This window comes from Taurulus bubalis (assembly GCF_910589615.1).
Source record: "Taurulus bubalis genome assembly, chromosome: 4".
In the NCBI taxonomy this organism is placed as follows: domain Eukaryota; kingdom Metazoa; phylum Chordata; class Actinopteri; order Perciformes; family Cottidae; genus Taurulus; species Taurulus bubalis.
The window spans coordinates 2794385-2821199 of NC_136592.1; the positions used below are offsets into that span (position 1 = coordinate 2794385).

Consider the following 26815-nt stretch of genomic DNA (forward strand, 5'->3'; position numbering starts at 1 on the left):
TTGAACAACGAACACGGATAATTTTAGCTGACGAGCTAGCAGCTGCTCGAAGGCTGGTGGTGACACGCAGGTGCACCCAGGTAGGCAGGGAGCCTGACCAATGGGTTCACTGGGGCTCAATACTGTCCTGATGCAGCCACAGACGTCCCTTTCTTTTTGCCAGAGCATTTGATTTATCGTTTGCTGTCGGGTTGTAAAGAGAATTTCAACAAATATAACAAAAAACATTTCCAAAATACATTACTTACCCAAGCTTTAATTGTCTTTGTTCAATCCTGCAGAGCTGAATTCTAGGGATGATTTGGGTGAAACATCATCTTATTCCTCTGACTACGTTCATACTTGGATTACGCTAGCACCTTAGCTGGCTAGTTGTCAGCATGATGCAGGGCATCCATGACAGTGCATCCCATCCCGTCATAGGGATGGGAGAAGCGAACACGTAGCCCCTATCCTTATTTTGGGGGTAACTATATGAGAGTGGTGAATTATCTCAAAATGAAATGAATACAATGTTCCTGATGTGACTACAAAGTTCCGGAGCCTCAGTTTGTGGTGAGAAACAAGCAGACCGCTCAAGGGGAGAGCAAGACGGGACATTTTCCCCTTGGTCAGACCCAAAGACATGAGGGTCGACCAGGCAGAGGGTCCCACGTAATGGCTTGGTTTTCAGTTGGCTTCAGCTTCATAAATATCAGAGAAAACAATTCAATCAGCAACATTTTTGATTTCGTGTCATGTTGGGACAGAACTACTACCTCTATGGCTCCGTTTGGAAAATCAGTAGACAGAAATTCTTTCCCAGCTTCGGGCCGAGCCGGCCCTGTGAGGCGCAGAGGCCGAGGAAGGGAGTCTTTAGAGGACTCAAGGTGCCGGACTTCACTGAGGCAGGGGGACCATGACGTCCACGTAGTTGATGGGGAAAAAGCCGGACTCGCCGCTGATCATGCCCTCGTACCAGTTCTCATCGATCTGGTTGGTGAGGATGATGATGTCGCCCTCCTTGAAGCCCAGCTCGCCCTCGTTCTCTGGCTCGAAGTCATAGAGGGAGCGGCAGCACGGCTGGTCCAACACCTCGGTCTCTGCGCCACACGAAGAGAAATATTATTTCACTCCTCCACATTTACGATGAGAATTGCCTTATTTCCTACCAACTAACGATTTATTTCATTATCAAGTAATTCATTCTTTTTTAATTCAATTTCTTTACCAATTAGTCATTGGTAAAATGTCTGAAAGACGTCTTTTAATTGCTAAGACGAAGTCCACCTGCTGATGACTTATCTGAAAGCCCAGAGTTGCTAGTAAGAGGACCTTGAGTGCATGCGTTGACACTGCGGAGTGCTCATACTGAGCCACCTTCATTACAACCCAGGTGACCTTCACCTGCTGCTGAAGATCTGAGATATGGCTAAAAACAGTTGACTTAAGATTCCATCAAATATCTTTCTAGATTGGTTTTGCCAACTGAGCAAAGCCCAGCTGCTGCTGAAGACCAGAAGATGCACAACAGAACTTAGGTGGATGGGGTTTTGCTCATTTGTCAGCACTTGGTACTAATACTGAGAGATCTCCATAACAACTGAGGAAGCTCCATATCATGAATATGAATAAACTTCAAACTCCTTTGAAATTGCTTTTTGTTTCCGACTTTCCGAAACCCGAAGACCCTCCCATTTGAGGGGTTGAAACCAGGAGTGTGTTGGCTTGATTATGCATTTCATTCATCAGCAAAGGAGTTGCTGGTGTGTCGTCATGAACGTGTGAATGCGGAGTCGGTGTGCGTTACTCACGGAGAATATTGCCGTTGATGGTGGGGCTCTCAGGCCATGACAGAGGAACAGATGTTATATGATCAGCTGGGTGAGATGTAAAGACACATGTAGATGTGTTGAGCACCAGACAACACAAAACAATGCACACACTCAAGACATCACCCCTTTAATCTACAGTGGTCCACCTCATACTACGTAAGCACTAGTGGTGTCTGACTTCTACCAGCAGAGGGCAGCAGCGGCTTTTCCAGACACTGTACATGTTTACCAAAATCTCCTTTTCACTTATTTTCAACATGTGTACCAGAGGGTCTGTAACCTCATCCACTCCACTTTAAAAGGTGAATCTAACAGAAGAGCACAGCTACTATAGATGAACCCTGAACACACAGATGAGCCCATTACTACTGTTCAATCAGGAGGGCCAAAGAAATTAATGAAAATAAAGTCCTGGGGGAAAAAAGGTTGAGGGACACAAATAATAATAATAAAATAATATAATATATACATTTATAGTCAAACATAATTATTTAGACATAACTAAAAGCATCCATTACATTAAAGAAATTGGAAATGTAAGGACATTGTTATGGAGTATAATGTGGATGTAACACAGGGTTAAACTGTTAAAGTAACAGTTTATATTTAACTGGGTTAGTGTATATTTAGGGATATAACAGCCACATTACTAAATTGTTCTCTAAAATAATGAGCACAACATTACTATATTTATTTTTTTTAGTCACAGCTGCTATATAGGATTTTACTCTTGGCAATAGGGACAAACCGCTGATGTCAATTAAAGGTACAAACTATTTTTGTCATTAAAAAGCAGACAGCTGTCATAGCAACAGACTAAAAGGGTTTCTCAGAGGGGTCATGGTGGATGAGGGATAAGTGGGATGTTTACTGTTTCAAAGGATGGAAAGAATCTAAAATCGTAAGTAGTAAAATCTGGTGAGGGAGGATAAATATACGTTGTGCATTTACAGACCATCACCTCAATGCTGTATAAGCGAAATACCTACTTTTACCGTTGACTGTTGGGTTGATCTGGATATCTGGAAGGGATAATATAAATAAATGTATACACAAAGCAAACAATGCAGATGGGGCTGACAGAGGAAGTTACATCATGCAAGAAGAAAGGTAAGATAAAGGTGTACCGGTGGATTTGAGGGAGGAGCTGTAGGACAGGCTGTTGAGCTGACTGTGGTCCAGGGTCTCCATGCTGCTCCGGATGGACTTGGGTTTGAACTCTCTCTTGGGCCGGATGCTGGCTGTGGATATCCTGAAGGGAGCAGAGCAGACCGTTCTTTTGAGATCGCCCCTCCTCTCTCCCTCCTTCTGCTTCATGGATCGTGGTCCATGCCTACTACTCATTATATGAATACTTTCTGTCATGTAATGCTCTGCTACGTTGTTCATTCTGGTCACATGACATCTATTGCTTCTGTCCATCCGGGGAGAGGGATCCCCCCAACAAACGCTGTAATTTGTGATTTTGGGCTAGACAACATCTTCTCAGCCTCGTTATCAGGGCATGCTGCTGCTGCTCTTTCCACCAGAGGAAGAAAAGTCTGGCGATCCCTTTTCCATGTCTGATCGAAATAGTTTTCGTTCTTGTTCTCTCGTCCAGAAGAGATTCATATACAAAACTTGTTAACACACAATTATATATATATATATATATATATATATATATATATATATATATATATATATATATATATATATGTTGTGTTTAGAGTCCATGCAGGAAAAGGAATGCTTTTGCTCCTGCATGGGGTCGTGGTGCACTGCAGCCTCTTGAGGCCAACATGGGTATTACAACAACAAACACTTTACTTTTTCATTTTATGATCACTGGTCAAAACCTTTTTTCTATTCATTTTGTTTTATCTCCAGCTTGTTTTTACACAAAGCATCACTGTTGTATTTGAAGTCGCTTGTATTTTCCCATCTCCCTTCCTCCTCCTGTCTTACCCTTTTCTCTTTCGCAGAGGTCGTCCAGGAATGAAATGAGGAGCTCGCCGTATGGGCCAATTTACACATTTGTATTTTTGTTGGATGCAGTCAAATGGATTGTTAGTACACAGCAGTTTGGTGGTGGCTGAGTTTGATTGTGGGAACTCAATACAGATAAATCCATGTAACCAACTAAAAAGTTAATTAATAAAATTTGAAGTATTTCTCCTTCATTATATTATAGCGGAAAGGTTTTTGGAAAATAAATCCCATTTCTACTCACAGACCTGCTGTCGCCACTTTTGGCGACTCTCATCGCTTTCACCGTCACAACCACTCTGAGTGGAATTACTTTTTCACCAGCAGGAGCAGAGTTGGAGTGTCATCCTGCCACAGGGGACGAAGGCTGCAGAGTAATCACTGATGACAAAGTGAAGCTCTTCCTCACCTCTGCTGCAGCGTTCCCCTGAGCTCCTGCAGGATTTCACACGACTGCCGGTGGTACTCTGCAGCCGCCTCGATCAGTGCTAGCAGCTGGCTCGCCTGCTCCACCTATTGGCCACACACACGCACACACACACACACATAAATAATAATAATAATAATAATAATAATGTATCCTTGGGGTTATTCTTCTCTGCATTTGACCCATCCTTAATTAAGGATCTTGTGCTGACTTTACACTGGATGTTACTACATTATAGAATCATGCCTAAGTCTGTCTCGTCTACCAGAGGCAGAGGGGGTGTTGAACGTGTTTAGTTGAACAATGACTCGCTGTGTATAGATGAATCCATGCCGCTGTCCGCGGTGCTGAAGGAGCACGCAGACTTTCTTCCCTTTTTTCCCTGTGAAAGGTTTTTTTCAGTTCAGGGAGTTTTTCCTGATCCGATGTGAGGTCCCGGGACAGGGATGTCGTAAGTGTAAAGCCTTCAGAGGCAAATTTGTAATTTGTGATTCTGGGATATACAAAATAAACTGAATGGAATTGAAATTTTAAACGAAAATGGCCGACTGCCTATTGATCTGTTCTTCATTGAGAAGTTATATCCTGCGTCTCACATCATTCTCCAGGAAGTGGAACATGCTCCTCTCCGCCAGCTCTTTGCTCTCGTCAAACTTCTCCACGGCCTGCCGGATCTCCTCGTCTGGGATTTTCCCCTGACGCTTCCTCTTGTAGTCAAAGTCCAAGCGGCGGCCCTCCAGCTTCTTCAGGTGGTGCTGCAGCACAAAGAGGAACAAGCACAATGCATCGTGAAGGTGAAAAGATAGTTGTTCTTGTTCTTTCACACCTAACCTGTTTGGCGCTGTTCAAACTAACTCTTAGCTTAGTCTCAGTTTCACAACTTACACCCCTTGTAACCATGTTAACATGTATGGGAGTGCAGGAATTTTACCGGATATATCAGAAGGTAAAAAGGTCTCAAAGGTCAAATCAAGCACACTGCATGTAATAACACAAACAAGTTGTACCGTGATCTCCTTCAGGTCCTTGTCCTGTAGATTCTGCAGGGGGTCAATAAAGTTTTGCTTCACACCTATGTCCAGGGAGTCCTTCACATCTGCCATCTGCCTCATGGCCTCGCCCATATCCACCAGAGCACAGCCTACAGAACAGAGAGGCAGAGCACATCTTCTCACTTAACCAGCGGGAAAAACACAGAACTCCTTTGAAGACATGAAGTCTGTCTGCGTTCAAAGGGAAACAGAAGCAGATCAGAAAACAACGAGGCTTCACACTAAAATGTGATGACATGTACACATGAGGAGGGAGGAAAGACTGGGAACGGGAACTGAATTATATAAATTAACTCTTTAGTCTTTCACAACCAGCCTGGAAAACACTACAGCTAATTCTATTTGTTATAGTGTCGTAAAGTGGGATGGGAGCCAGAGCCTTCAGCTATCAAATAGGACAGAAAGCTTCCACTTTCTGTCCCATTTAGTATGACACTCATAGTTAGGGCCGGCTCAGGGTTATCGTTAGCTATGCTGCTTTAGGCCTAGACTGCTGGTGACTCCCTAGGATCCACTGAGCTCCTTTCTCCTCCTCTTCCTCACCACAGTCGTACAGATCGCGAAACCCTCTGAAATTGTGAATGTGAATTGTTATACTGGGCTATACAAATAAAATGCAATGCTTTTCCAATTCAGCGCCTTTGCATCCTGTAGTGACAGTTTGTTTTGGCTGCATACATCCGAGTTCTGCTGATGTTACAAATGTGAACTCCAGGAGGAGTATGTCACAGCTGCTCAGCTAGCAGTCAAACAGCAGGAATGTAACGTATGCTAGTGCTGGATGAGAAACACATTGGCCTCTCTGCAGCCCCGCCCACCATCTAAGAGCTTCTGGAATATGAGAATCGGTACCGAACACAGAGTCCTCTCCCAGTTCATGGCCGTAGCGCAGCATGCAGTCCCCCAGCAGGCCTTCGGTCTGAGGGTAGCCAGTGGTCTTCACCTGCCCTCGGATCTTAGAGACGGTGTGCAGCATGTTCAGTTTGGCTCGAGAGGCTGTGGAGGGAAACAACACATATCTCACACACAGGATTCATTGAGCAGGACGGTGTTGTAGTGGCAGATACAGTCACTTTACCCAAATATCATAGAAGATAGCTTTTGTGTTTTTGTTTACCTGGGTTAGGCTGGAGGTATTCTGTTGTTTTGGACAAGAGATCAAACACAGACTTGTTGGTCACCTCAATTTTCTAAAAGAAGCAGGACAAAACATATTTGTATTCATTTATGTGTAAATATGTTCTGGTTGTACAGTCAGTTTGTGATTCAGACCCAGACTGGGCTTATGGTCACAATATTTGGAACAAAATGTGAAAGATGATCCAATGTGTGACTAACCTCTTGAACTTAACCCCTTCAATGCCAGTTCAAACCAACTTGTGTGTGTCATCAGAGTCATTCTACAGGGTTTCAGTTGTTGAGTTCATTAGGACATTTAGATATTAACTCAAAACAACTTTAATTAAGTGAATAATGACATTTGAAAATGCTCAATGAAGATCAATACATATCAATGAATAAGCCGTTATTAAATGTGGACACAGCTTATAGTCATCCCATCTGTCCAGGTCAAATTGATAACTTTAAGCAGATGACCATCATATCCATTGTTGTTTGTTTTCCTTAATAACCATTTAATTGACACTTGGATCTTTCTCACATGAACACACTTCCTTCCCTGTTTGGGGTGCCTGCTTGCAGATGGTTTGTAAAGGTTTACTTCGATCCGTTCACCTGTACTGAACTCACCCTCTCCATCTCCGTGAAGTCTTCATCCAGCTTGGTCCCCTCGGCCCCGCTGATCTTTTCACTGAGTAGCTGCACAAAGGGAGCAGAGAGAGAATACTGAGGAATACAGGCAGGAGGAGGGGTGAAGTCGCTGCAGGAGGATCCAACGTGAGACCCAGCATGCACCTCTTGGTCAATGCCTTGTGGGTGTGATGCTCACGTATACAGTGTGTGATTGTCTGCCCTGCTCCTGTGTGTCTAATCACCATTGTAAACATGAGTTTATGTCTCAAGCTCTAGTTTTAAGTCTTCTTTAATACAGCATGATGTTCATTTAGTAAATGATGGTCCAATTAGAGACCATAAAGCAGGGTATGCTTTGGAGCGGGGCTACAAGGTGATTGACAGGTCGCTGCCACTACTACAGCGTCTCTACGTCACTCCTTCCAAATATGGTCATTTCTGTTCATTCCATTATCCAAACGGCTTATCGTATTTTTAGGGTGGCGGGGCTGCTGGAGCTGATGACTTCTGTTCACTGGTTGCAAAAAACAACAACACGGTGATGGTCGTAATCCAAGATGGAGACGTGGAGATCCTGTATTCAAGAAGGCTTTACTTGGACGCAAAATAAGTACACGAGGATGGCTCACCAACGACAGACTCTAAAATACCCAACTTGTTTTTTTGTCATTGTTGGGCCAGATACTGGCATAGAGGTGACGACCAGCGCAATACATACGGGTTATAAAGATAACTCTGTTTTCATGGGAACTTTAACTAACGCTACAACCACAACTCAATCAACGACAAAACAACAAGCATTTTATTGAACATGTTTCATTCATAAATGGAAGGAAATACCCCAAACTAGAGGATTTCTCTCGACGGGGCAGTCCAACTCACTCTTTCACGGAATAAACAAAGCTTCCGTCAGGAGCCGTTCAGTAAAGCAGCAGTAGGTTAAATATCGGGCAGGCGGTGATGATGCCCAGCTAAAAGTATCCCAATTAGCAGCTCTGCTAACAGCACAACATTTAACACAAGTGGGAGAACCTGCAGATCGACCAAGAATAGAAAGGTGTTGAGTGTCCGAGGAATAATATGAAAGTAAAAAGGTCTACCTATTATAACCATATAATCATTTTCTTTTTCTATATAACCATTGAATATATAAATATACTGTTTGGTTTTTATTTTCATTATAGTTTGTGATTAGACCACAGAAAATTCATAGGACGCTATAAGTTGCTATGTTATATACTCTTTTTGAATGAGATGTGTTAAATGTTCTCTCCTTTGTTAAAGAGCATGCATTGGCAGTATTACCAAATAAGGTAGTGAAACCTCCTCTGTCCAACTCTGGTGACAGGAAGATTTATGTATTCTGGTGTATAAAAGAGAGGGTAGGAATGCATGTTTTTTGGGGGGTGCCTGACAATTCTGTGCAGGAGTAGAGAAGAGAGAAGAGGTGTTTATTCACCAGCTCTAAACTTAACCCTTCCTCTTAGTTACTTAATATGCATCTTTACTAGAAAAGGAGAAAAATCAGATTGGACCTGTCCCAGCCCTTAGGGGTTGGACAGGTCTCCAGCTTTAGAGTCTGGAAGAAACTTCTGCTATCAGGAGGGGGGAGCCTGGCAAATCTGTGCAGGAGTAGACAAGAGAGAAGAGGTGTTCACTCACCAGCTCTAAAAAACATAACCCTTTCTCTTAGTTACTTGTGACTTTTAAACTGTTTGATTGAATTTAATTTTTTGTATGTAAGATAAACTTTGAATAAAAACTCAGCCTTACCCTTTGGAAGGGACTGCAACCAAACAAAAGGTTCTGGTTCTTTAAAACAATTTAAACCCTCTTTCCCTGTCCATCCACCGTGAGATACAGAGGTGACGACTGAATCTACCAAAGAGACTTAAGGTAAGTGTCTTTGGGTGAAGACTTTTGCAGTGTTTGTCATAATGATGAGATGGTGTCAAAATAGGTAGAGAGAAGGTATAGACGATATACGTACTCGCTTGATAAGGGTTGAGACAAGTTACAGCCTACCGCAGGGGACCTAGAGCGCAAGCTGTAAAACACCCTCGACAAAACCTATAACTTAATTCGAAAATAACACAAAAACCTAACGATATAGCACGGGGCGAGATAAAAGACCGAAGGCGTTATTCCAATATCGGATGAGGATTATCATTTCCTCCGGGATCACTAGGATAATTAGCCGACGGAGTGCCACCGAGTTAGGTGCGAGGTCTTGCCTTTCCTACTCTCCCCCCTACCCTCCTCTTTCCCCTGGCAAGACCACCGTTCACGCTACAAAGGAGACTTGTGTCATCACGGTCCTCTCCATATGGCAGTCAACAGGGACATCATTAGGATTAACGGGACTGAGCGCAGACAACATAATAACTGAGATTCTAAATGCATAGGGAAGATAAGCCCAATCAGCTATGAACATGATGGATGCAGTTTGCCCCTTCTTCTCAGGGTCGTACCTCAGTCAGATCCAATAACGCAGACATCATCCTGTAGACAACCCTGTATGCTGGAGTCAGGAGATGTAACAATCAATGCCTAGCTGAGACATGCAGTCTCGCTCTACATTAGATATTGTTGTTCTTGTTGACATACCAGTGGTTGTCCATGAGGGACATTCGGGTCACCCAATGACCTGCCTCACGGCTACGAGAAAGGTCAAGCTACGTCTGCCAATCAAACATCACACGAGAGTGACGATTCCAATTCATCATCAATTCAAAATGACACCGTCGGTGCAGCGCTGTGAACGACCGGCCTCAGAGTCAGCTAGCTTGTAAACACAACTATCTTTTAAATAATTGGAAATATTAAAGTGTTATCGGTTAACGTGTGCATCCTCAATTCCTGGTATTAAAAATAGCAGCAGTGTTAATCCGTTCTCTTGCTTTTTAAATGTCGGTGTCCTGGACCGTTGTGGCGATTCCCTCTCCAGAACCATTGACCCTTCAACACTGAAGTCCCTCAAGTTACACCGACATCAGCCCGTCCACCATCTCAACTGTCAGAGATGACCTCTGATCGGTCTTAATTCTGCTTAGACAGCTGAATCCTCTCTCACATACACTGAGGAGACTGGATGTTGCTGTTTGTTAGGAAGTGGTTGCCAATGCCAACCTGGCATCCCTATTGTCTGCTTTATTTTATCTCCTTTTAAATGATTATATATACACGTTTGTTGTGAAGGGCTAATGTCTTAAGGAAGTGTTGATGGTTTCATCAACGCACCACTACTCAAATATTCTTTATCTGAAGTGTGTGCAGCCTCTCGTGGTGTTTTATGATTGATTATGATGGGTGCCCTTAACAGTTGCCCCATTGTAGTGATGCTACAAAGATACAGGTCAATCGTAACATGAACCCTCACCATTCAGTAGTTTTATAAATATAAGCACAGGTATAGCCAGCAGAGAGCTATACTTGTACAGGTGTTCGGTGTGTGTCTATGTCCAGGGCTACGAGTGCTGCCAGCAGTGGGAGAGTAGGAGGCACCAAGTGGGTCAGAGCCTGGATAAAATTAGCAGACAGAGAGAGCGAAGAAATGAGCCAAGTGTGGCTGCCAGAGTCTTTCTAGGGCAGTGGAGGGGCAGCGTGCCGAGAGAAATGAACAGGAAGTCCCACTGTACATTCTTAGTCTGATCCATCGAGTCATTTGCTGTTACATAACTTATGATCAGGTTTATTCACTGAACCAAATACTTGAACGTTTTGGGAAAACACTCTCTGAATGCCATGCGGGGAAAAGATTGATATCAATCTCATGTTATTCAGTACACTCACTCAAAGCGTTTAGGGAGAATAACTCCTCAACGTCAATGTGCGTCCACTAAAAGTGCTTGTTTTCTCCACTGACAGGCTCAGATTCTTATGATACGTGTCTGACAGGAATTCAAACGCTTTTCTTCACCATTTGCTTGTTGCGGTCTGTTTGAGTTGAAGTTGGAGAGAAGCGTGGCGGTGTTGTCCGAGTTTGTTGTGTTGGAGTACAGAAAGTGTTCCTTTTGTGTTTTTAAAATATTTGTATTGTCACGGCTGACTATTTAGACACTAATAAGACTCTTATGCTGCGTTCACACCAAACTCGGCGCGAATTTGACGCGCGACTAGATTACATGCAAAGTCAATGCACAGACGCATGCAAAGTCAATGCACAGATCGGTTGCGAAAAAGCGTGTGTTCCGGCGGGCGGCATAAATGACGCGTTTTGAGTGGCGCAAATAGCGCGTTTGACGCGGCGCGAATTCGCGCAAGTCAAACTCGGGTGAAAAAAATTGCGTTGAGAAGCTCGGTAAACGCAACCAGCAAGGTGCCCATAAATACAGTGTATTAAATCAAAGATTAAAAAGGTACTATAAAAAATCCCAGATTCCAACATTGTGGTGAAGAATATCACAGTAACCAATAATATACTGCAACTATCACAGTAACCAACAATGTACTGTAACTATCACAGTAAGCAACAATGTAGTGTAGAATATCACAGAAACCAACAATATACTGTATAATATCACAGTAAGCAACAATATACTGTAACCATCACAGAAACCAACAATATACTGAATGATATCACAGTAACCAACCTGCGCATGTTACCTTTAAAAAAAAAAACACATAGCAGTTTAAAAAGAAGTACATTTGACTTAAAATATAGATTAAAGTGTCAAATTAATGTCTTTTGCTATCATGAAGATTTTCTTAGAGGAAACTGCAACCACCACTTAAATTAAGTTACGGTTTGAGTTTAAATGCATTTTGCATTGAAGAGAGAGGCTCCAGGGTCAGATGCCTTAGTACAAGCTGCAGCAGCAGGTGGCAGCTGGGCAACAAACGGCTGGTGCTGTTGCTGCTTTGAATCCACGCTGACGGCACCGCAGCTACACATTAGCACTGCAGTCATCCTGAGCACTGAACTGAGAGGAACACACGGCTCAACAGGAGCTCAGAGTCAAAGTGTTCCCATTGACTGCCGCTCTTTGTGACGCGCGGGAACACACCGTGATAATCCCCTTCAGGATGTGAATGTTATTTTTTACATTACATCACACAAAAGGCACCAAGCAGCATGGCACGTTTTGTTTGTAGTCATTTCTTTGATTGTGTTGTTGGGTCTGTGTGTTCCTTCTTCCTGTACTCTGAACACAGGTCTTTACAGATGGGGGGTGGGGGGGGGGGTTACACACACGTGTCCCTTCCTTTATAGAGCACACACACAAATGTTAGCTTCCCCGGTAAATACAGCAGTTAGCTTGTCCGTTAGGGTTCTGGTTTCAAGCTGGGTGTCCCGAGACCCGACAAATGAGACACTAAAATGTCCCACTACCAAATTGTCCTAGTTTTTCACCACAATCAAAGTAATGATATTTTATGTATATTATTAACTCTGTCCCACTCATGAAGCCATTATAAAACATAAACAATGCACAGCCCGGCTGAATTCATCACTGATTTGTCTGAATGTGATTTTTCAGAAGTGCACAGAATGCTGTTTCAGATTCAGGATTTTTTTCAAAACTCTGACCTTCCATTTCAGATTTTTGCAGATTTCGGTTTTCTCTCTAAGAACTATAATACCAGACTATCATATTCACCACCGTCCTGAAACATCATTTCCTGAAGTCAGTGTAAAAACAATCTAAATGATATCCTTTTACTTTGTTATTTTCATGGCAATTTGCAAAAAACACAAAATTCAAATGATAAGGAAATACACGATTGTACTGCCATTTAAATACTTGCCTTAATAAAAAAAGAAAATCTTGGTATACATAGTTTTGATTGTATTGTATAAGCTGCTTAGAGCTAGTGAGCTAGGAAGTCAATGATAGACTAGTATCGCCGACAGTGCTTCATTTTCTGCCGATTTGAACGTCTATTAAAAATGCAGCTGGTGTGTCCCAATGGTAGGAAAGGATGTGGAGAAGGACCGGTTCCAACATTTAATTCGGTGACTATGGTGCCAAAGAATCGGTCATAATCCGTGCTCACATTTACTTCTCCCATTTGAGTGAACAGGTCCTGACTCTGTTCACTAGACTCTGTTCACTGTCTTCTAGAGGGGCGGAGGGGCCACTTGATGGCAAAGCCCAGGTAACAGTGCACCATCTCCTTCTGTACCATCACTGTGTGCAGCAACCTCAGCCACATTCATTACCCAACTTAAAGAAACTAGTCGTTATGCTCTAATCCCTCTATTGTAACATTAATGCAAACTATTCTATTAAAGAAAAAAAAGGCACATGTTTAAATCTAACCTTTGTGTTTTGTGTGTTTTTTCTAAAGCAACCATCCAAACAGAATTAACATGTTATAACTCTCTAATATTTCCTTGTTATACTGTGCTATCAGGCTATCTGATAGTCCTAAAGTTAAATAAGAATGTCTTCTGCATGGATGCTGACTTTGATCTGGGACATGAAGATTTAGCCTCAGTCTTTTGGTACAATATCATGCATAACTGACATGCACAGTAACAACGTTCAAATTTAAAACAGCCATTTGCAAGACCGTTTATAGAAAAATAGGCCACATTCACAGCTGAAGATGTTGGGAGAGATGAAGATCTCTCAGAGCACACAGCTGATCTCCTATTCACAGCACTGCTCAATCTTAACCTCAGCCTTGCGGTGCATTATGTACCAGTCCAAACATAGGACCGCCATTATCCACTTCCACTGCAGATTGGAACGTAATTAGTGAAGTCCAACGCTGGTCATAGATGAGTGCAGCTCTAGCTCTGCTCCAGCAGAGATCAAGACCACTGACAAACTGTGCGTTTCATCGATTGTCTTCATGTTTTTGCAAACTACACAGACAGTCTAACAAAGGCACATATACTTGGCTGCGTCACCCGGCTTCACACAGTATCTGCAATGCATGTGCTCAGGCTAAAACGGCAGGTCTTTTGTTATCTGAGCGGGGCTGACTTCACAGAAATCACAGAAGCCCACTCGCACGGGACAAAGAATATCACAAGTTACTGGAGGTCCCACAGTAATACTAGTCCAGTGTGAACAGGGCTTAATTGTAGTATTTTGGGAAAGTTGAATTACCATCATGATAATAAACATAATAATAATTATGTGTATTATCATATATATTATGATAATACACATTATGTCTATGATAATACATATTATGATAATACATATTATGTCTATGATAATACACGCGTTTGAGTTGGCTGAAGTATTAATTAAATCTACAAAAATGTCCTTATTATCAAGACATTTAATTGAGCATCGAGACCGTGAGATAAAGCCCCTTTTCCCAGTAAAACTCATTAAACACGCAGCAGTGGAGCAAGTGGAATGGTCTTAGCCTCTTGGTAGAGACTTGACTTTACATTACAGGACTAATAAGAAAGGTTGGGTTTAAAGACAGCCAGGTTAATTCAATTATTCCTATTTTGCAGGGTGTTTAATATATTAATGCAATGTGGAGCTGGAGGTAATATACAGAACAGACTCTTTCTCGTCAGCCTCTGGTGGGAAATGAGTCTGGACAAGTCATGAGGCTTTCCAGGCTGGCTGGCCGTGTGTCTGCAGCGTGTGGACGGGAGGAGAAGAGCGCAGAGTGAAAGACGCTGTGGTGCTCTGTGAGGCATTGCCAGTCTGTCGCAGATCACACTTTCCCCTCAGCTGACTAACGCTATCGAGAGGAGGGAACGTGTCATGAAGTCAAACCCCACAGCCGACCGGATCAAACAGCGGTTTCCCTTCAAAAAATAAAATAAAAGTGGAATCTGTCGAGGCGGTGAATCACTGGCCTACACACACGTACACAGGAATTGTTGTAGTGTGTTTGTGTGTGTTAGCTGAACCATATTGTTTTACAGTGCCTCCCAAAGGAGATGTGTTGCGGAGGCAGAGAGGAGGGGCCCGAACACACTCAGCCAATGAGGAGAGAGGGAGGCGGGTGAAGTGGGTAATGAAACAAACACAGCTTTTTAGAAGTCACCGGTATGAGTTGTCCGAAGCACAACAGTATTGAGAATGAAATTGAAATTCACCATTGGTAAAAAAATGCTCAAAAAGACTAACACGCTGTGTGCATTTAGGTTTGTCGCTGACGGCCACATCTTGCCTCATACGCAACTGGTGGAGCTTTAACTATCCATTGTTTGAGGGAAAATCCTACAAAGTAGCAGAGACATGGATTTCCTTCCCTTACATTCCCCTTATCTAATATTACAGAGGTTCTGACTGCGTGCCTCTCTAATACGAGCTGCAAACCCTCACTAAAGATAGCTGCTAGTCATTGGGTTGATAGGGTCAATGAAAGCTGATTGTCCCACTGGCTCAGCAGCATACAGTACAGTGGTGTCTATGTGGGGTCAAGGGCCATGAAAGGCTTTATGGGTTCCCAAGTGAGTGAATAGTTGGTCATGGTTCCTTTTACATTAGGAGGTTACAGATACCAACACATTATCTCTGCAACAAAAGGTTTCCCCTCTTACACATGTATGTGTGTGTGTGTGTGTGTGTGTGTGTGTGTGTGTGTGTGTGTGTGTGTGTGTGTGTGTGTGTTTTCGGTACAAAACCTACAGTGTCTCATGTCCATTTGTCAGGTCTGCTAGTGGCAAAGCTTGAGATGTCCTTGGTTAGATAACACAATGAAAGGAGCCATTCATTCAGCATTTACTGTATACTGTTATCTACCCAACAGCATTGTTTGTGTGGGTGTGTGTGTGTGTGTGTGTGTGTGTGTGTGTGTGTGTGTGTGTGTGTGTGTGTACTGCGCTGGGTTCTTATGGAGCCAAAGCTTTCAGAGTGCATGAAGGGGGTATTCTGGGTTGTTGACCTGCGGGTGGAACTTTCTTTATGTGTTCATGTTTCCGTTTGTGCAGGAAGGGAGAGGAACAACACACATGCATTGTGTTGTTTATGTTTCCCTGCAAAGCCGTGGTTCCTCTCGTCTTTTCAATGCAGCTCTTGATATTAAGCTTCTTCAGGCGCTTGCAGGAATGGAAAATAATAAAGTTTAACAGAAATCCATTCTAGATGTTTTCTTTTTACTTTCATATACCGTTTATTTCTGCATAAAATCACAACTCAAAAGGATTAGGAAATAAATGCTTGATTAAACATTATTTTGTGGTATTTGTAGTTCTAATTATATATTATAAGCTGCTTAGAGCCTGTGTTTGGACGTTAAACTTGTCATAATTCCCTCTCTGATTTGAATTTTTCTCACAGCTGAGTTCTGAAATGGTGCAGCCGATCACTAAAGTGTCGTTGAACAGAGCGACCCTGAGACAGATCCCAAACCTACAGAGCCGTACATCACTGCTCCGTCAGTCCTCGGAGGAGAATAATCTCCTGATGAACAGCGAGTGACTTAACAACCAGACGACATTCAAGAAAATGAACTAATCTTTTCTCAGAAAAAGAAAATGCATCAGACAAGGTTGCGTGATATAATCGTATTAATCCTCCTTTGTCATGCCTGGGTTAAACCTGTCATTCCAGGTAATTGGCTCATTAGAGGCCTGTCCAGGCCGGGACACACTCGTCCGTTACCATCAGCAGCGTCGTCAGCTGACGAGCCCTGTGCAGATCTAACTTCATTATTATTCCTTCACTCAGGTCGCATGGCACGGCATGGAACGCAAAATCATAGTCATAGCTCGTGAACACGAAAGCATGACACCACTCGGCTTTCATACGTTTCTACCAAGTTTCTCTGTTGGTCATCCAAAAAACTGCCACAGTGAAGGATTTTGAGTGGAATTGATGGAAAAAACATTGTATTTTGTATTTGTGTTGTAGCACACAAAGATAACATTTGTGTTTAAACTTTAAAAGGTGTTGAGGAATACTACTTCATGTGTTAAAACGTTATATCAAGCCTTTGTGCCTCCAGGGGGCGCTGTTTGGGGTCTGATTCATTTCCTCAAATATCACACAAGTCAGAGTGGAGTTAACCAGATCTCCGTAGGCCACTCCTCATCTACTAGCAGAACTAACCTGCATCTCTAACCAAACTATCTGTGACCAAGTTGCATCATGGGTAATGCCAGGCCCTGGTTTCGACAAGGAAGAAAAATGCACGGATTAAAAACGGACCATATCTCTGGTTCTGCTGCATAGATTTTAAACTTTTTTGAACTGCCCATCATGTCAGACAGTGTCACATATTATTGGTAGTCTGAACATTATTCACCAAAGATAATAGTCATAGCATGGTACTGGCGACCACAAGCCTTCTGGTTATATTGAAAGCATACTAAAAGTCAGATAGGACAATGTTGAAGTTAATAAGTTCTAGTTTTGATCCGATGTAAACATGTTCAGACGGATTTGATTTTCAACATAAGACCAGTATACCAAATTCTACCACTAGGTAGACGAGTAAGAGCTGAACAAAAGTGAAGCCACAATGGAAACTACTATTGGAGCACATCATACACCCATAATCCTTTCTGCCCCTGTTATTCCACAAGCTGTACTCTATGCCATCTGAAATCTCAATCCCAAGAATTCATTTTAAGTCTCAAACGATTATAGTCAAAATAGCAATTTGGTCCATGTGGAGCATGTTATGGTGGGTGGTGGCAGGAACAGTGACACTGTAACATTAAGTATCTTACGTAGGCTAGTTTTCTATAGTTTTTCTTAATTATGATCTGTTGAACGCAAGTCAAGAACATAAAAGAAAATGTTCTGAAATAAAAGTTTTTAAAGAAAAGATTTTAAAACACTGAAATGTGTAACACTCAGACAATTACAGTATTCTCGACCCCTTGACAGAAACAGCTACCGAGATCGTATTTTATTGTTTGGGAAAGTCTCCAAGAGGACACCTGAGTCCGTGTCATGTATCAGAGGCTGCTCTGCTGGAAGGCTCCCCTTCCGTCCCATCAGCGTCATCGTGAAGCCACACACAATGATGATGTGCCGCTGAAACTAATGAACTCAAAGGCTGCCTGCCAGACCACCAGGCGACTGTGACTCAGTTCCTCCATCCCTCCGTCATTAAAGATGGATGGACTCTTTTCACTGAGGTGTCAGCTGTATCTGTATCAAGCGGAATCCAGTTTCGGGGGCAGGCTGTAGATGTACATAGGTCACAGTGATAACGTGTTGCTGCAGCAGAGAAAAGATAATTCACGTATCACGTAACAGCGCATACGTTTTGTACTATGGCCTGTGGTGACGACACGAGCTCCTCAGAGACTGTAACCGAGACGGTTCCACTGAGGTTAGTGTTTAATATGCTGCTGGACTGAAAGCTTCAGTTCATTCAGCCTTCACAGCAGCAGAATTTAGGGTGGTTGAGTTCTGAAACAGACATTCTCTACCCAGCGAATGGGCCAGGTGCGTTTAGGTATGAAAAGGTTTGAACTTATTGACTCTTTTGAATTATTATTGGATTTTCACTGTCAATTAATCTATCAAGAAATTAAAACATCAGCTGAAAACATGAAGACACTCATCCGAGTATCATCTGTGTGAAAGGACAGGGGAATTGCAGTTTTTTATGACACTGACTCCCATTTTTGTACGTGAGATGTCAAAGTAATAAAATCTCAGTGCGCTCCATCTGTACTGTGGACTTTGTGCAGAAGGCTAAGCAGTAGATCAGAAACCAAAACAGAGCTGTCATCAAGCTAAGAGGCAGGGCAGATTGGGCCCTCAGCGAACACCACAGTGTCTTTATACCTTCCTCATACTCAATTTATAATACTCATCTTTTATTAAGGATGGCTGTTCATATCTTCAATGTAACTGTTATTCCATTTCTGGATTGATTTGAATGGATTCTAGCTGCTACATCCTACCACTCGTACAATTCAGTCAATCAGTATTGACTTGGAGGGAGATGAACAATGCACACTTGTAAAATTGGTTTATCTAAAAAGGCCAGCAATTATATCCCACCATATTTCCATTGCCCCCTTTTTAATAATAGTGGAAAAAGAATCAGATACGGTTGAAACACACAGGAAGTGTTTTTCGTCCCTCACCTTGGTATCTATATATCTCCCCTCAGGAAACAGGTGAACTACCAAACAATACTGTTTGACACACATCAGGACATGCACATAGTTCTAAGAACTGATCTTTTGTTGTCTTATTTCTTTGCAGGGGTCTGATTGATACAGTCTGGTCGTTATCGTCAGGCAGCCTCTCATGTTTTTGCTGCAGAAGCAGGAAACCACTGTGGGTGAAAGTTAGAAATGCTGTCAATGTTTTACAGCCTCTGCTGCTCATCACCGCATGTCCCAGAGAACAACACAAGCAGGTAGAAAATACTGAGCACTGCACTGTTCACACGAGAAATCAACGCCTTGCCTACAAAAGTAAAAGGCCTGTATTTCTCATCCGACTAAAGAGAATGAGAGGGATACCTTCCCAACGTTAGAGAGCTGATATCCACGGTACCTCGAGAAACTGCAATTCCAGTGCAATGTTCAGTTCCTCTGATCAGTGTGGAGGAGACACACAACCACGAGGAGCACAGGCCGACACATAAACAGGAAGTGGCAGGTTGACATTTAGCTGGTGCACACTGGAATAACTCCACGAGGCAAATGATGATATTCATTTTTCCCCCCGTGCATGAACCCAGATGCCCAACATGCGATATCCTCTCTGCTGTGAGGGAACATGAGAGCGCTACAACACATCTCTAATGTGTGGCCTGATCTATGATTCACCCAGATGATGGTCTAAGGTCAGCAGCAAAGTCAGCACTCTCTATCCACTTAGGTAACTGATGGCATTTGTTCTGGGCTTTCAATGTCACACAAGACGGTTCTAATCTGAGGCCAATGGGAGGATTTTACAATGATGTAGTAGGATTTTGAGGAATTTCAGGAAAAACATCAAACTAATACTTTGAATAAAAATTAAATTGCAATCTTTAAATTGTCTTGATTATGTATTAGAACGCAGCACACAGATAACCAGGCACCAGACTTTAACTGAGACATGCCTTTGGTTCTGCTGTCCCAGTCCTATGTGTCATACTTTAATAGGAATGCTACGATTTTATTGATTTAAAGTTTAAGTCTGTATTTGTGGTTTCTATGAAGTTGCATCAAGAACAATCACAAACTTAGTGTGTCTCTATTCAACAGTGAAAAACCTAATCACCTCATTATGATGCCACAGCTACCGGTTATTATTTGTTTTGTGTAAACACATGTAGCTCGAGTGTAAGTTCAGACAGGGAGATCACCATCAGAAGAGTCATAGACTCTATCAGCTGTTAAACAGCTGGGCGCCGCCCACCCGTCAACAGCACAGAGTCACGCCCTCCTCGTTGCCGTCTCCTTTTAAATATGCTGTATCTAGCGTCCTGCTGCATGTTTCATGCGACACTCTGCCTCCACAGCACCATCCGCCTTCTTTCTCAGATCCATCCAGCACCCCATCTGCACCTCCAGCAGAACCTCCAGTGTCTGGACTCCTGGGGGGGATCTACAGATTGCGGCCTCAGGGCAAACACACTATTACGAGCATAGAGGGAGGTCACACGGGGGTGTGTGGACCGACCTGCGGAGCTATTTTAACCACTTTGACAAGAAAAAAGGCGCGGCCACTCCGTTGACCAATGTTCCATTACACAGCGCTCGCCTCGCGATGTTGTGCAACCTGGCTGACCGATCCGGGTCGCATGTTGTCCAAATAACCACCAAACAACCAGTCACATTTAGTAATAACAAAACAATCCAACAAAACTAAAACACTGCACACACACACAAGACATCTCCAGCAGCTGCTGCACAGTGGAGGGGAGAGGCGCCGGCTCGACTAGCAGCAACAACAGCACTGTGTATGATTAAATACGTCTGCAGATGTAAAAAAAAGTAACACAACCAGCATTTCACTCACCACATGCCCATAATCCTCCACCAGCAAGTCATCAGTAAATCTACCAGCTAGGTAGCTTCTAGGTTCTAGGTAGCGGCTAGAAGTTTCTAGTAGCTTCGTGCCCCACTGACCAATCACAGCGCATGTTAATGGTCACGCAAGGGCCACTGACCAATCATATACATCCACGCCATTTCGCAGGCCCTGCACGTCAAAGAATCTGCCCAGCTTGTCAAACTAAATCTCTGATTTGTTGAAGACCATGATAATCAACCACACCGTCCACTCTCAGAGTACTTTAATCTGCAAAGACTTAAACTGCTTTGCTGACATAGAGACACAGGAGAGAAAAGATGTGATTGGATGAAAGCTTCTCCTTAAAGCAAGCTGCAGTGCTGCAGGCAGAAGGCAGAGCAACAGAGGAAGACAGGAGCTGTGCAATGAGAAAATAAGCTAATAGGGAAAAATAATTATAATACATGTAGTGTATTTGTGAAAAACAATTCAATTAAACTGTGTGAGAAATTGAAGAGAAATTGAAAGTGCACACTTTCCTGTCGAAGTGAAACCAGGTCTCAGTGAAACCAGGTCTCAGTGAAAACAGGTGTCAGTGAAACCAGGTCTCAGAAGCTGAGCAGAGACACTCAAAGGTCACTTCACGGTATCTGAAGAGTTAGTTTGTGACACAACGATGCTCTTCTCCCTGTGCCTGCATCCGGACTCAGGGGTAGATGCCAAAGCGGAGCAAGTCAGGGATTCTAGGGTACTTCTGGGCCATGTGTTGTTATATCGATACGTAATATGACATAAGTGTTGTATATTCCTGGTTGGAAAGGCTGCATTTCTGTAAATGTATGTCATTTTCTGAACTCACGAAATAGCTGTTATAGCCTTTTTACTCACCGAGTCATTATGTCCATATTACTAATGATTATTTAATCACAAATCTCACAGTACACAAAAGGGAAAGTGTCAATAGCTAACCCTAAAATACAACCATTCCCCTGGGTCCTAAGTCCCTCCATGTTCAGCATCTTATCACCCTAGCAACGTACATTTATAACAAACACCACACAGTAATCAGCGTTGCATATGTGTCTAGTTGTATTTGTCTCTCGTTGTTCCTCCTGCATCGCTCTTTTACGTTTTTTTAAATGAAGCGACGAAGTTTCTTCTTGTTGTGATAGTGGGTGAGCTGTACCCAGCATGCAGTTCGGCGGTGTAATTTTATAAATTAGTTATAATTATTAGTGTTACAAATTGTTTATGTCACAAACTGTTGTGTTGTGGTGTTTGAACCTGTTAAAGAGCGTTAGTTGTGGGTTATTAATTGTGGTTATAAAGTTATAACCATGACTCGGCTAGGCACCAGTATATGAAAAACTCAAAGCTGGCCTGAATGTGAGACGCTGTGTCTTTGCTCGTTTCATCCAGTACTACAGATCCTTATTATTGACTCCTCTCCTTATATCCCAGTGTCTGCTTTGGTGACAAGTCAAAAGGTAGATGCATCTTGGCTCAGTCACAGAAAGATGGGGAATATGTTTCAGTTAATAATAACGAAAACCAACTCATCTCGAGCTGAATCCAAACACTTTGAGCCCCGTGGCCCAACGCATTAGCAGACTGCAACGTATTCCAAGAAATCCGCTAACAAATGGACAACGCTGAGGGTCCAACCTCATGTTCACCTGGAGATGAGGTGTTGGCAGAGGTTCTTAGAGGGTTCAAACATAAAAACAAGTGTACACCAACGGCGTTTTTCATCTACAGACGATTCCTACATGAAGTGGCCTCAACATGCTGTGACATCAAGACAAAACATAACCAGCCATGCTCACAAGCTCAATAGGACAGCTCCTGTAATAACCCGTTATATACAGATCCAATATAGGTATGTCACACCAAACTACGGCAGGAAATGTACGTTTTATTACGTAAAACATACACATTTTAATTAAATTGCCTAAACAATTACATTTCTATGATATCACCATTTCCCTGCCACTGATACTGGATTAAGAAACACTTTCTGAGTTGTGATATTGTGTTAAAGTGGAGTGCTTTCAGGTGAATAACACTATAACGCCTCATCGACAGTACCGACACATCCAGAGGATCACGGCGGTCCGTGAACGCCTCACATCCACCCAAAACAACCTAGACGTGTTTGCGAACACGTGAGAAAACGTGGAATCTTCGGACCTGTCAACGGAGTTTTGCGTGACGGTTTCTCGCTTACTGACCCAACTTATCTGAATGAAAAAGTGCCGTTACACAGAGAGCTTTAAAACACAATACCAGGGTGGTTTCTGATGGTTACGTGTCAGTATGCACGGTTCGGTACTTTCTATGTTTTCTAATCACCCGAAGCCCGATTCCGGTCGCCGTTGTTGTTGTGATAGCAGGCGTCTCCGTACCTGACTGGCTTTGTGGAACTGCTTCTTCAGCCCGGCCACGGACATCTTCGACCACCGCGTGCGGCTGCGCGTCTCGTGAAACACTCGGCGCGTGGGAAACGTACGTCGAATAAATAGCCGGACGAGTCCGCAGCACTGCACTCATCAGTCACTGTGGCGTTCAGGATCACAGCAGGCGAGACGAGATGCGAGTCAAGCTGGGACAGCGCAGGCGCACCGGACCGGAAATGGTTGGGTTGCCTTCAAAATAAAGGCCGGTCTGAACTTTGGGCGCTTTTTTATTTACTTTTTTTTTATAATTAAAAATGATATCTATTTCATAATGTAATTGTTTTTCACAAATACACTGCATGCATTGTAATATTTTTTCCCTATTCCCTATTTTTTCCCTATTTCCCGATGGTTTTAGTTGTGAAGGACACTTGAACATGTGTATTACACATAGATATGTAGCATAACTACTTAGATATATCATGTACATTGCATTGATTCTAAACCTTTGTCACAATTAAACTCAGTCTTTCCATTTATCAAGCATGAATGTATTCTTTATCACCATGCAGAACACGGGATCTTTTCACACTCATTTTCACAAGGCTGTGTGACACGTTGGTCGGCTACGGTTTTATTTTGAAAGTACAAACCAGAAATGGGACTTCGATAATCTCGCTTGACTTGCTGAGTGGCGGAGGAGGAGAGGGTTTCCTGAATCGCAGAGATGTCGCCACATCTCAAATCCCATTGGCTGACAGCGGCTCATGCGGGGGAAACCGCGGCGGGGAGGAAGTGATGACTTCAAATAATACAAACCCGATGAAAAAATGTGTTCATGTTTCTAGCAAATTCCAGACAATAGATGAAGATTTAACATCAGCAAGAAGAACTGTCACAATTGTCAGTGGCCATTTGCAAACTTCAACTAAGTACAACAGCTCAGCATTTATGTTTATCTGAATACAATTTTATTAGGTTTGTAAACAAATACTTTACCGGTGGAATCCCCGTCTCCCTCCCTCTGACATATTCATATACAACCCCACCACACCCCACACACACCCAAACAATTGGCTTTATATCGAAAATAATATTGATAATCATGCATTAGTGGCCAAAAGACCCCACCAGAGGGCGCCGTTGTACAGAATAAGTTATATGCTTTTCTCTATTTCAGACACAATAATGGCAAACTCCACTTTGTCAAAGTCATTCCATTATTTCATCATATTCTAAATGAAATATCTTCCCTAGAAACCTATTGCTTTGTAGTGTCACACTTTGTCTTTGTGCTGATGCTGCTGGCCCGTTTCCACTTGGTGGGGCTCGGCCCAACTGGCCCTACAGCACCTGCAGCACCCTACAGCACCAGCACTCTACAGCACCTGCAGCTCATGGACCCAAACACATACGTGCATGTGTAGACTCGTTCCACGTGAACTTTCAGATTGTGAATGAAAGAAACTTTTGGATTGCATTTTCTCATGCATGGTCCTGTGTGTTAGTACGGTATGTTGCTGGATCTTCAGTGTGTGATTTTAGATGTCACTGGCCCAATCCCAATGTCAACTATTTATTTTGTACTTTTTATTCCCTGATTTTAACGTCTTCCAGGCTCTTTCCTCACGAGATGAGACGTCATTTTAAATGATCTATTTACTCGTTTTTGTAAAAACAGCTCCAATAACAAAATGAAATGTTTGATGAATAAATCTGTGTAAAAAAATATATTATATATCATTTCTGTTTGCGTTCCTCTGATTTCATGTGTTTTTATGTTCGATCTTTAATCCTTCATTTTGTTGTGTAAATGTTATTTAACGTCGCCATTCTTCCATTGGTAACTGCATGTTTAACGTCACATTGCAATGAATTGTGGGTAATTCCCTTAGGCAAAGTCGGCATCTAATGCTGACTTACGGAAAGGGTTCATAAAGGGCTCAACATGTCTGCCAGAGACTCAAGCACTCGACGATGTGACAGTGGGACAGAACCAAACCCTCACGGAATTAGCGGGAGCCTCAGAGTCTGTGAGTCCGTAGGGTGGAGATTGGGATTGGGCCTTTATCCGCCTGGAAGTCTGTCATCTCTGCTGTTGGTGATACATTGGTCACAGTGTCTCCCCTCTCTCTGGCACACAGTTTATGGTTTGAGAGTATATATATATATATATATATATATATATATATATATATATATATATATATATATATATATATATATATTTTTTTTTTTTTTTTCTTCTTCTTTTAAACAACTAAAAGTTGTTTTTTCTTATCGTAATTGAATGAAGATATACAATGTAATGTATAACATAGTACAGAATTTTCGAGCGTTGATCGGCATTCCCACTCCCCCCCTGGTCCCTGAACGGTCCTCGCTTCACTCTAGCCATGTGCTGCAGGCTGAGAGGAAGCTAGAGTCCAAACAAGGCCAGATTAATCATATTTCAGCCAAAAGTAAGTCCATTTTTTATTTTTTTTGCTGGACATGAATGGCAATGTTGTGCGTATCTTGACGAAGGTTTCCCAGCAGTTTGGCTTTATTGTGGATTCAGTAGCTCTAAGGAATCCTGTGTAGCTTCATGCTATCGATATGAAAAGTCCTATTTTCGGGGTGTTCTCCCAAGTCACTCTCGAGTCGCTTCGAGTCATACTTACGGTTTATGTTCATATTTATAGTGGAATAGTGTCATAAACATGAACAATTGACTCATTGACTTGTGAGGCCAGGATGTGCCGTTTGTTGTGCTGTATCACACTAGAGGCCCGTTTGGACTGGTAGGGCTATCGATGAAGAGGTTCGACGAAGGGCTGAGCGAAGGTTTTAACTTGCATACATAGGACACATCAACATTAGACACACACACGACATGGGACTCAACAATAACATACTTGGATTTAAAAGTTAATCCTTATAACAGATCTATTGTCAAATGCCATGAGGCATTCACCAAAGTTGGTGGTGAAGGAAACAAAGTAAAGTGGGTATATTTTTTTGCCTGAAAACAACAGAAGAGAGAATGGCAAGTAATGGTAAGACATATTATAATAGGGCACGAAAGTAAGCAAGTAATTAAATCACAACACTCAAAATCTAATTCAGGTAGAAGTGATTTACTTCAAAGTTCAGATCAAAGACAAGCAAAGAGGAAAACCACATAATCAGTCCGTGTAGCAAACAAATCCGAAGGGAATCCAAGGTGACGTCTAAAGGTCAGGAAAGAAAACAGAAATGAATGCTGGGAAGCTAGACGAAAAACACTCGACACAATCTGAGTGCAACTGAACCGGTAAAAATACACAGAGGGACTAAGAGGCAATAGGATGCAGGAGAGTATGGAGGGGAATGTGGAAATCAGCGGCCGGCGGGACGGAGGGACTGGACCACAAACAGGGTTCAAAACGAGGCTTTAAGGACTCAGTTGGGACATTTAGCACCATTCAACTGGACTCAAATCAGAATTTAGATTTCATCAACACTGTCACACAATCACATCCCCCTGAAGGAGAGGGCCGGACTACTGACACTGAGCTGTGGAGCACATGACAGATGATTA

General features: G+C 42.6%; 1 protein-coding gene across 4 annotated transcripts; it reads right to left on the reverse strand.

Moving 5' to 3' along the window:
- Positions 1 to 879: 879 nt before the first annotated feature.
- On the reverse strand, positions 880 to 23307 carry sh3gl3a (SH3-domain GRB2-like 3a; the record flags this gene model as incomplete). 4 transcript variants are annotated; one of them, XM_079216766.1, is made up of 11 exons in its annotated part: positions 880 to 1082; positions 1794 to 1859; positions 2804 to 2836; positions 2942 to 3066; positions 4192 to 4295; positions 4806 to 4964; positions 5217 to 5350; positions 6114 to 6257; positions 6379 to 6451; positions 7011 to 7079; positions 23263 to 23307. In XM_079216766.1, 11 exons carry the CDS (start codon positions 23305 to 23307, stop codon positions 880 to 882), a joined length of 1155 nt encoding a protein of 384 aa, XP_079072892.1. The 4 variants fall into 4 exon arrangements, with proteins under 4 accessions (XP_079072892.1, XP_079072891.1, XP_079072893.1 ...); XM_079216765.1 differs by having other exon boundaries at positions 1794 to 1882; positions 2800 to 2836; XM_079216767.1 differs by lacking the exon at positions 1794 to 1859.
- Positions 23308 to 26815: the final 3508 nt, after the last annotated feature.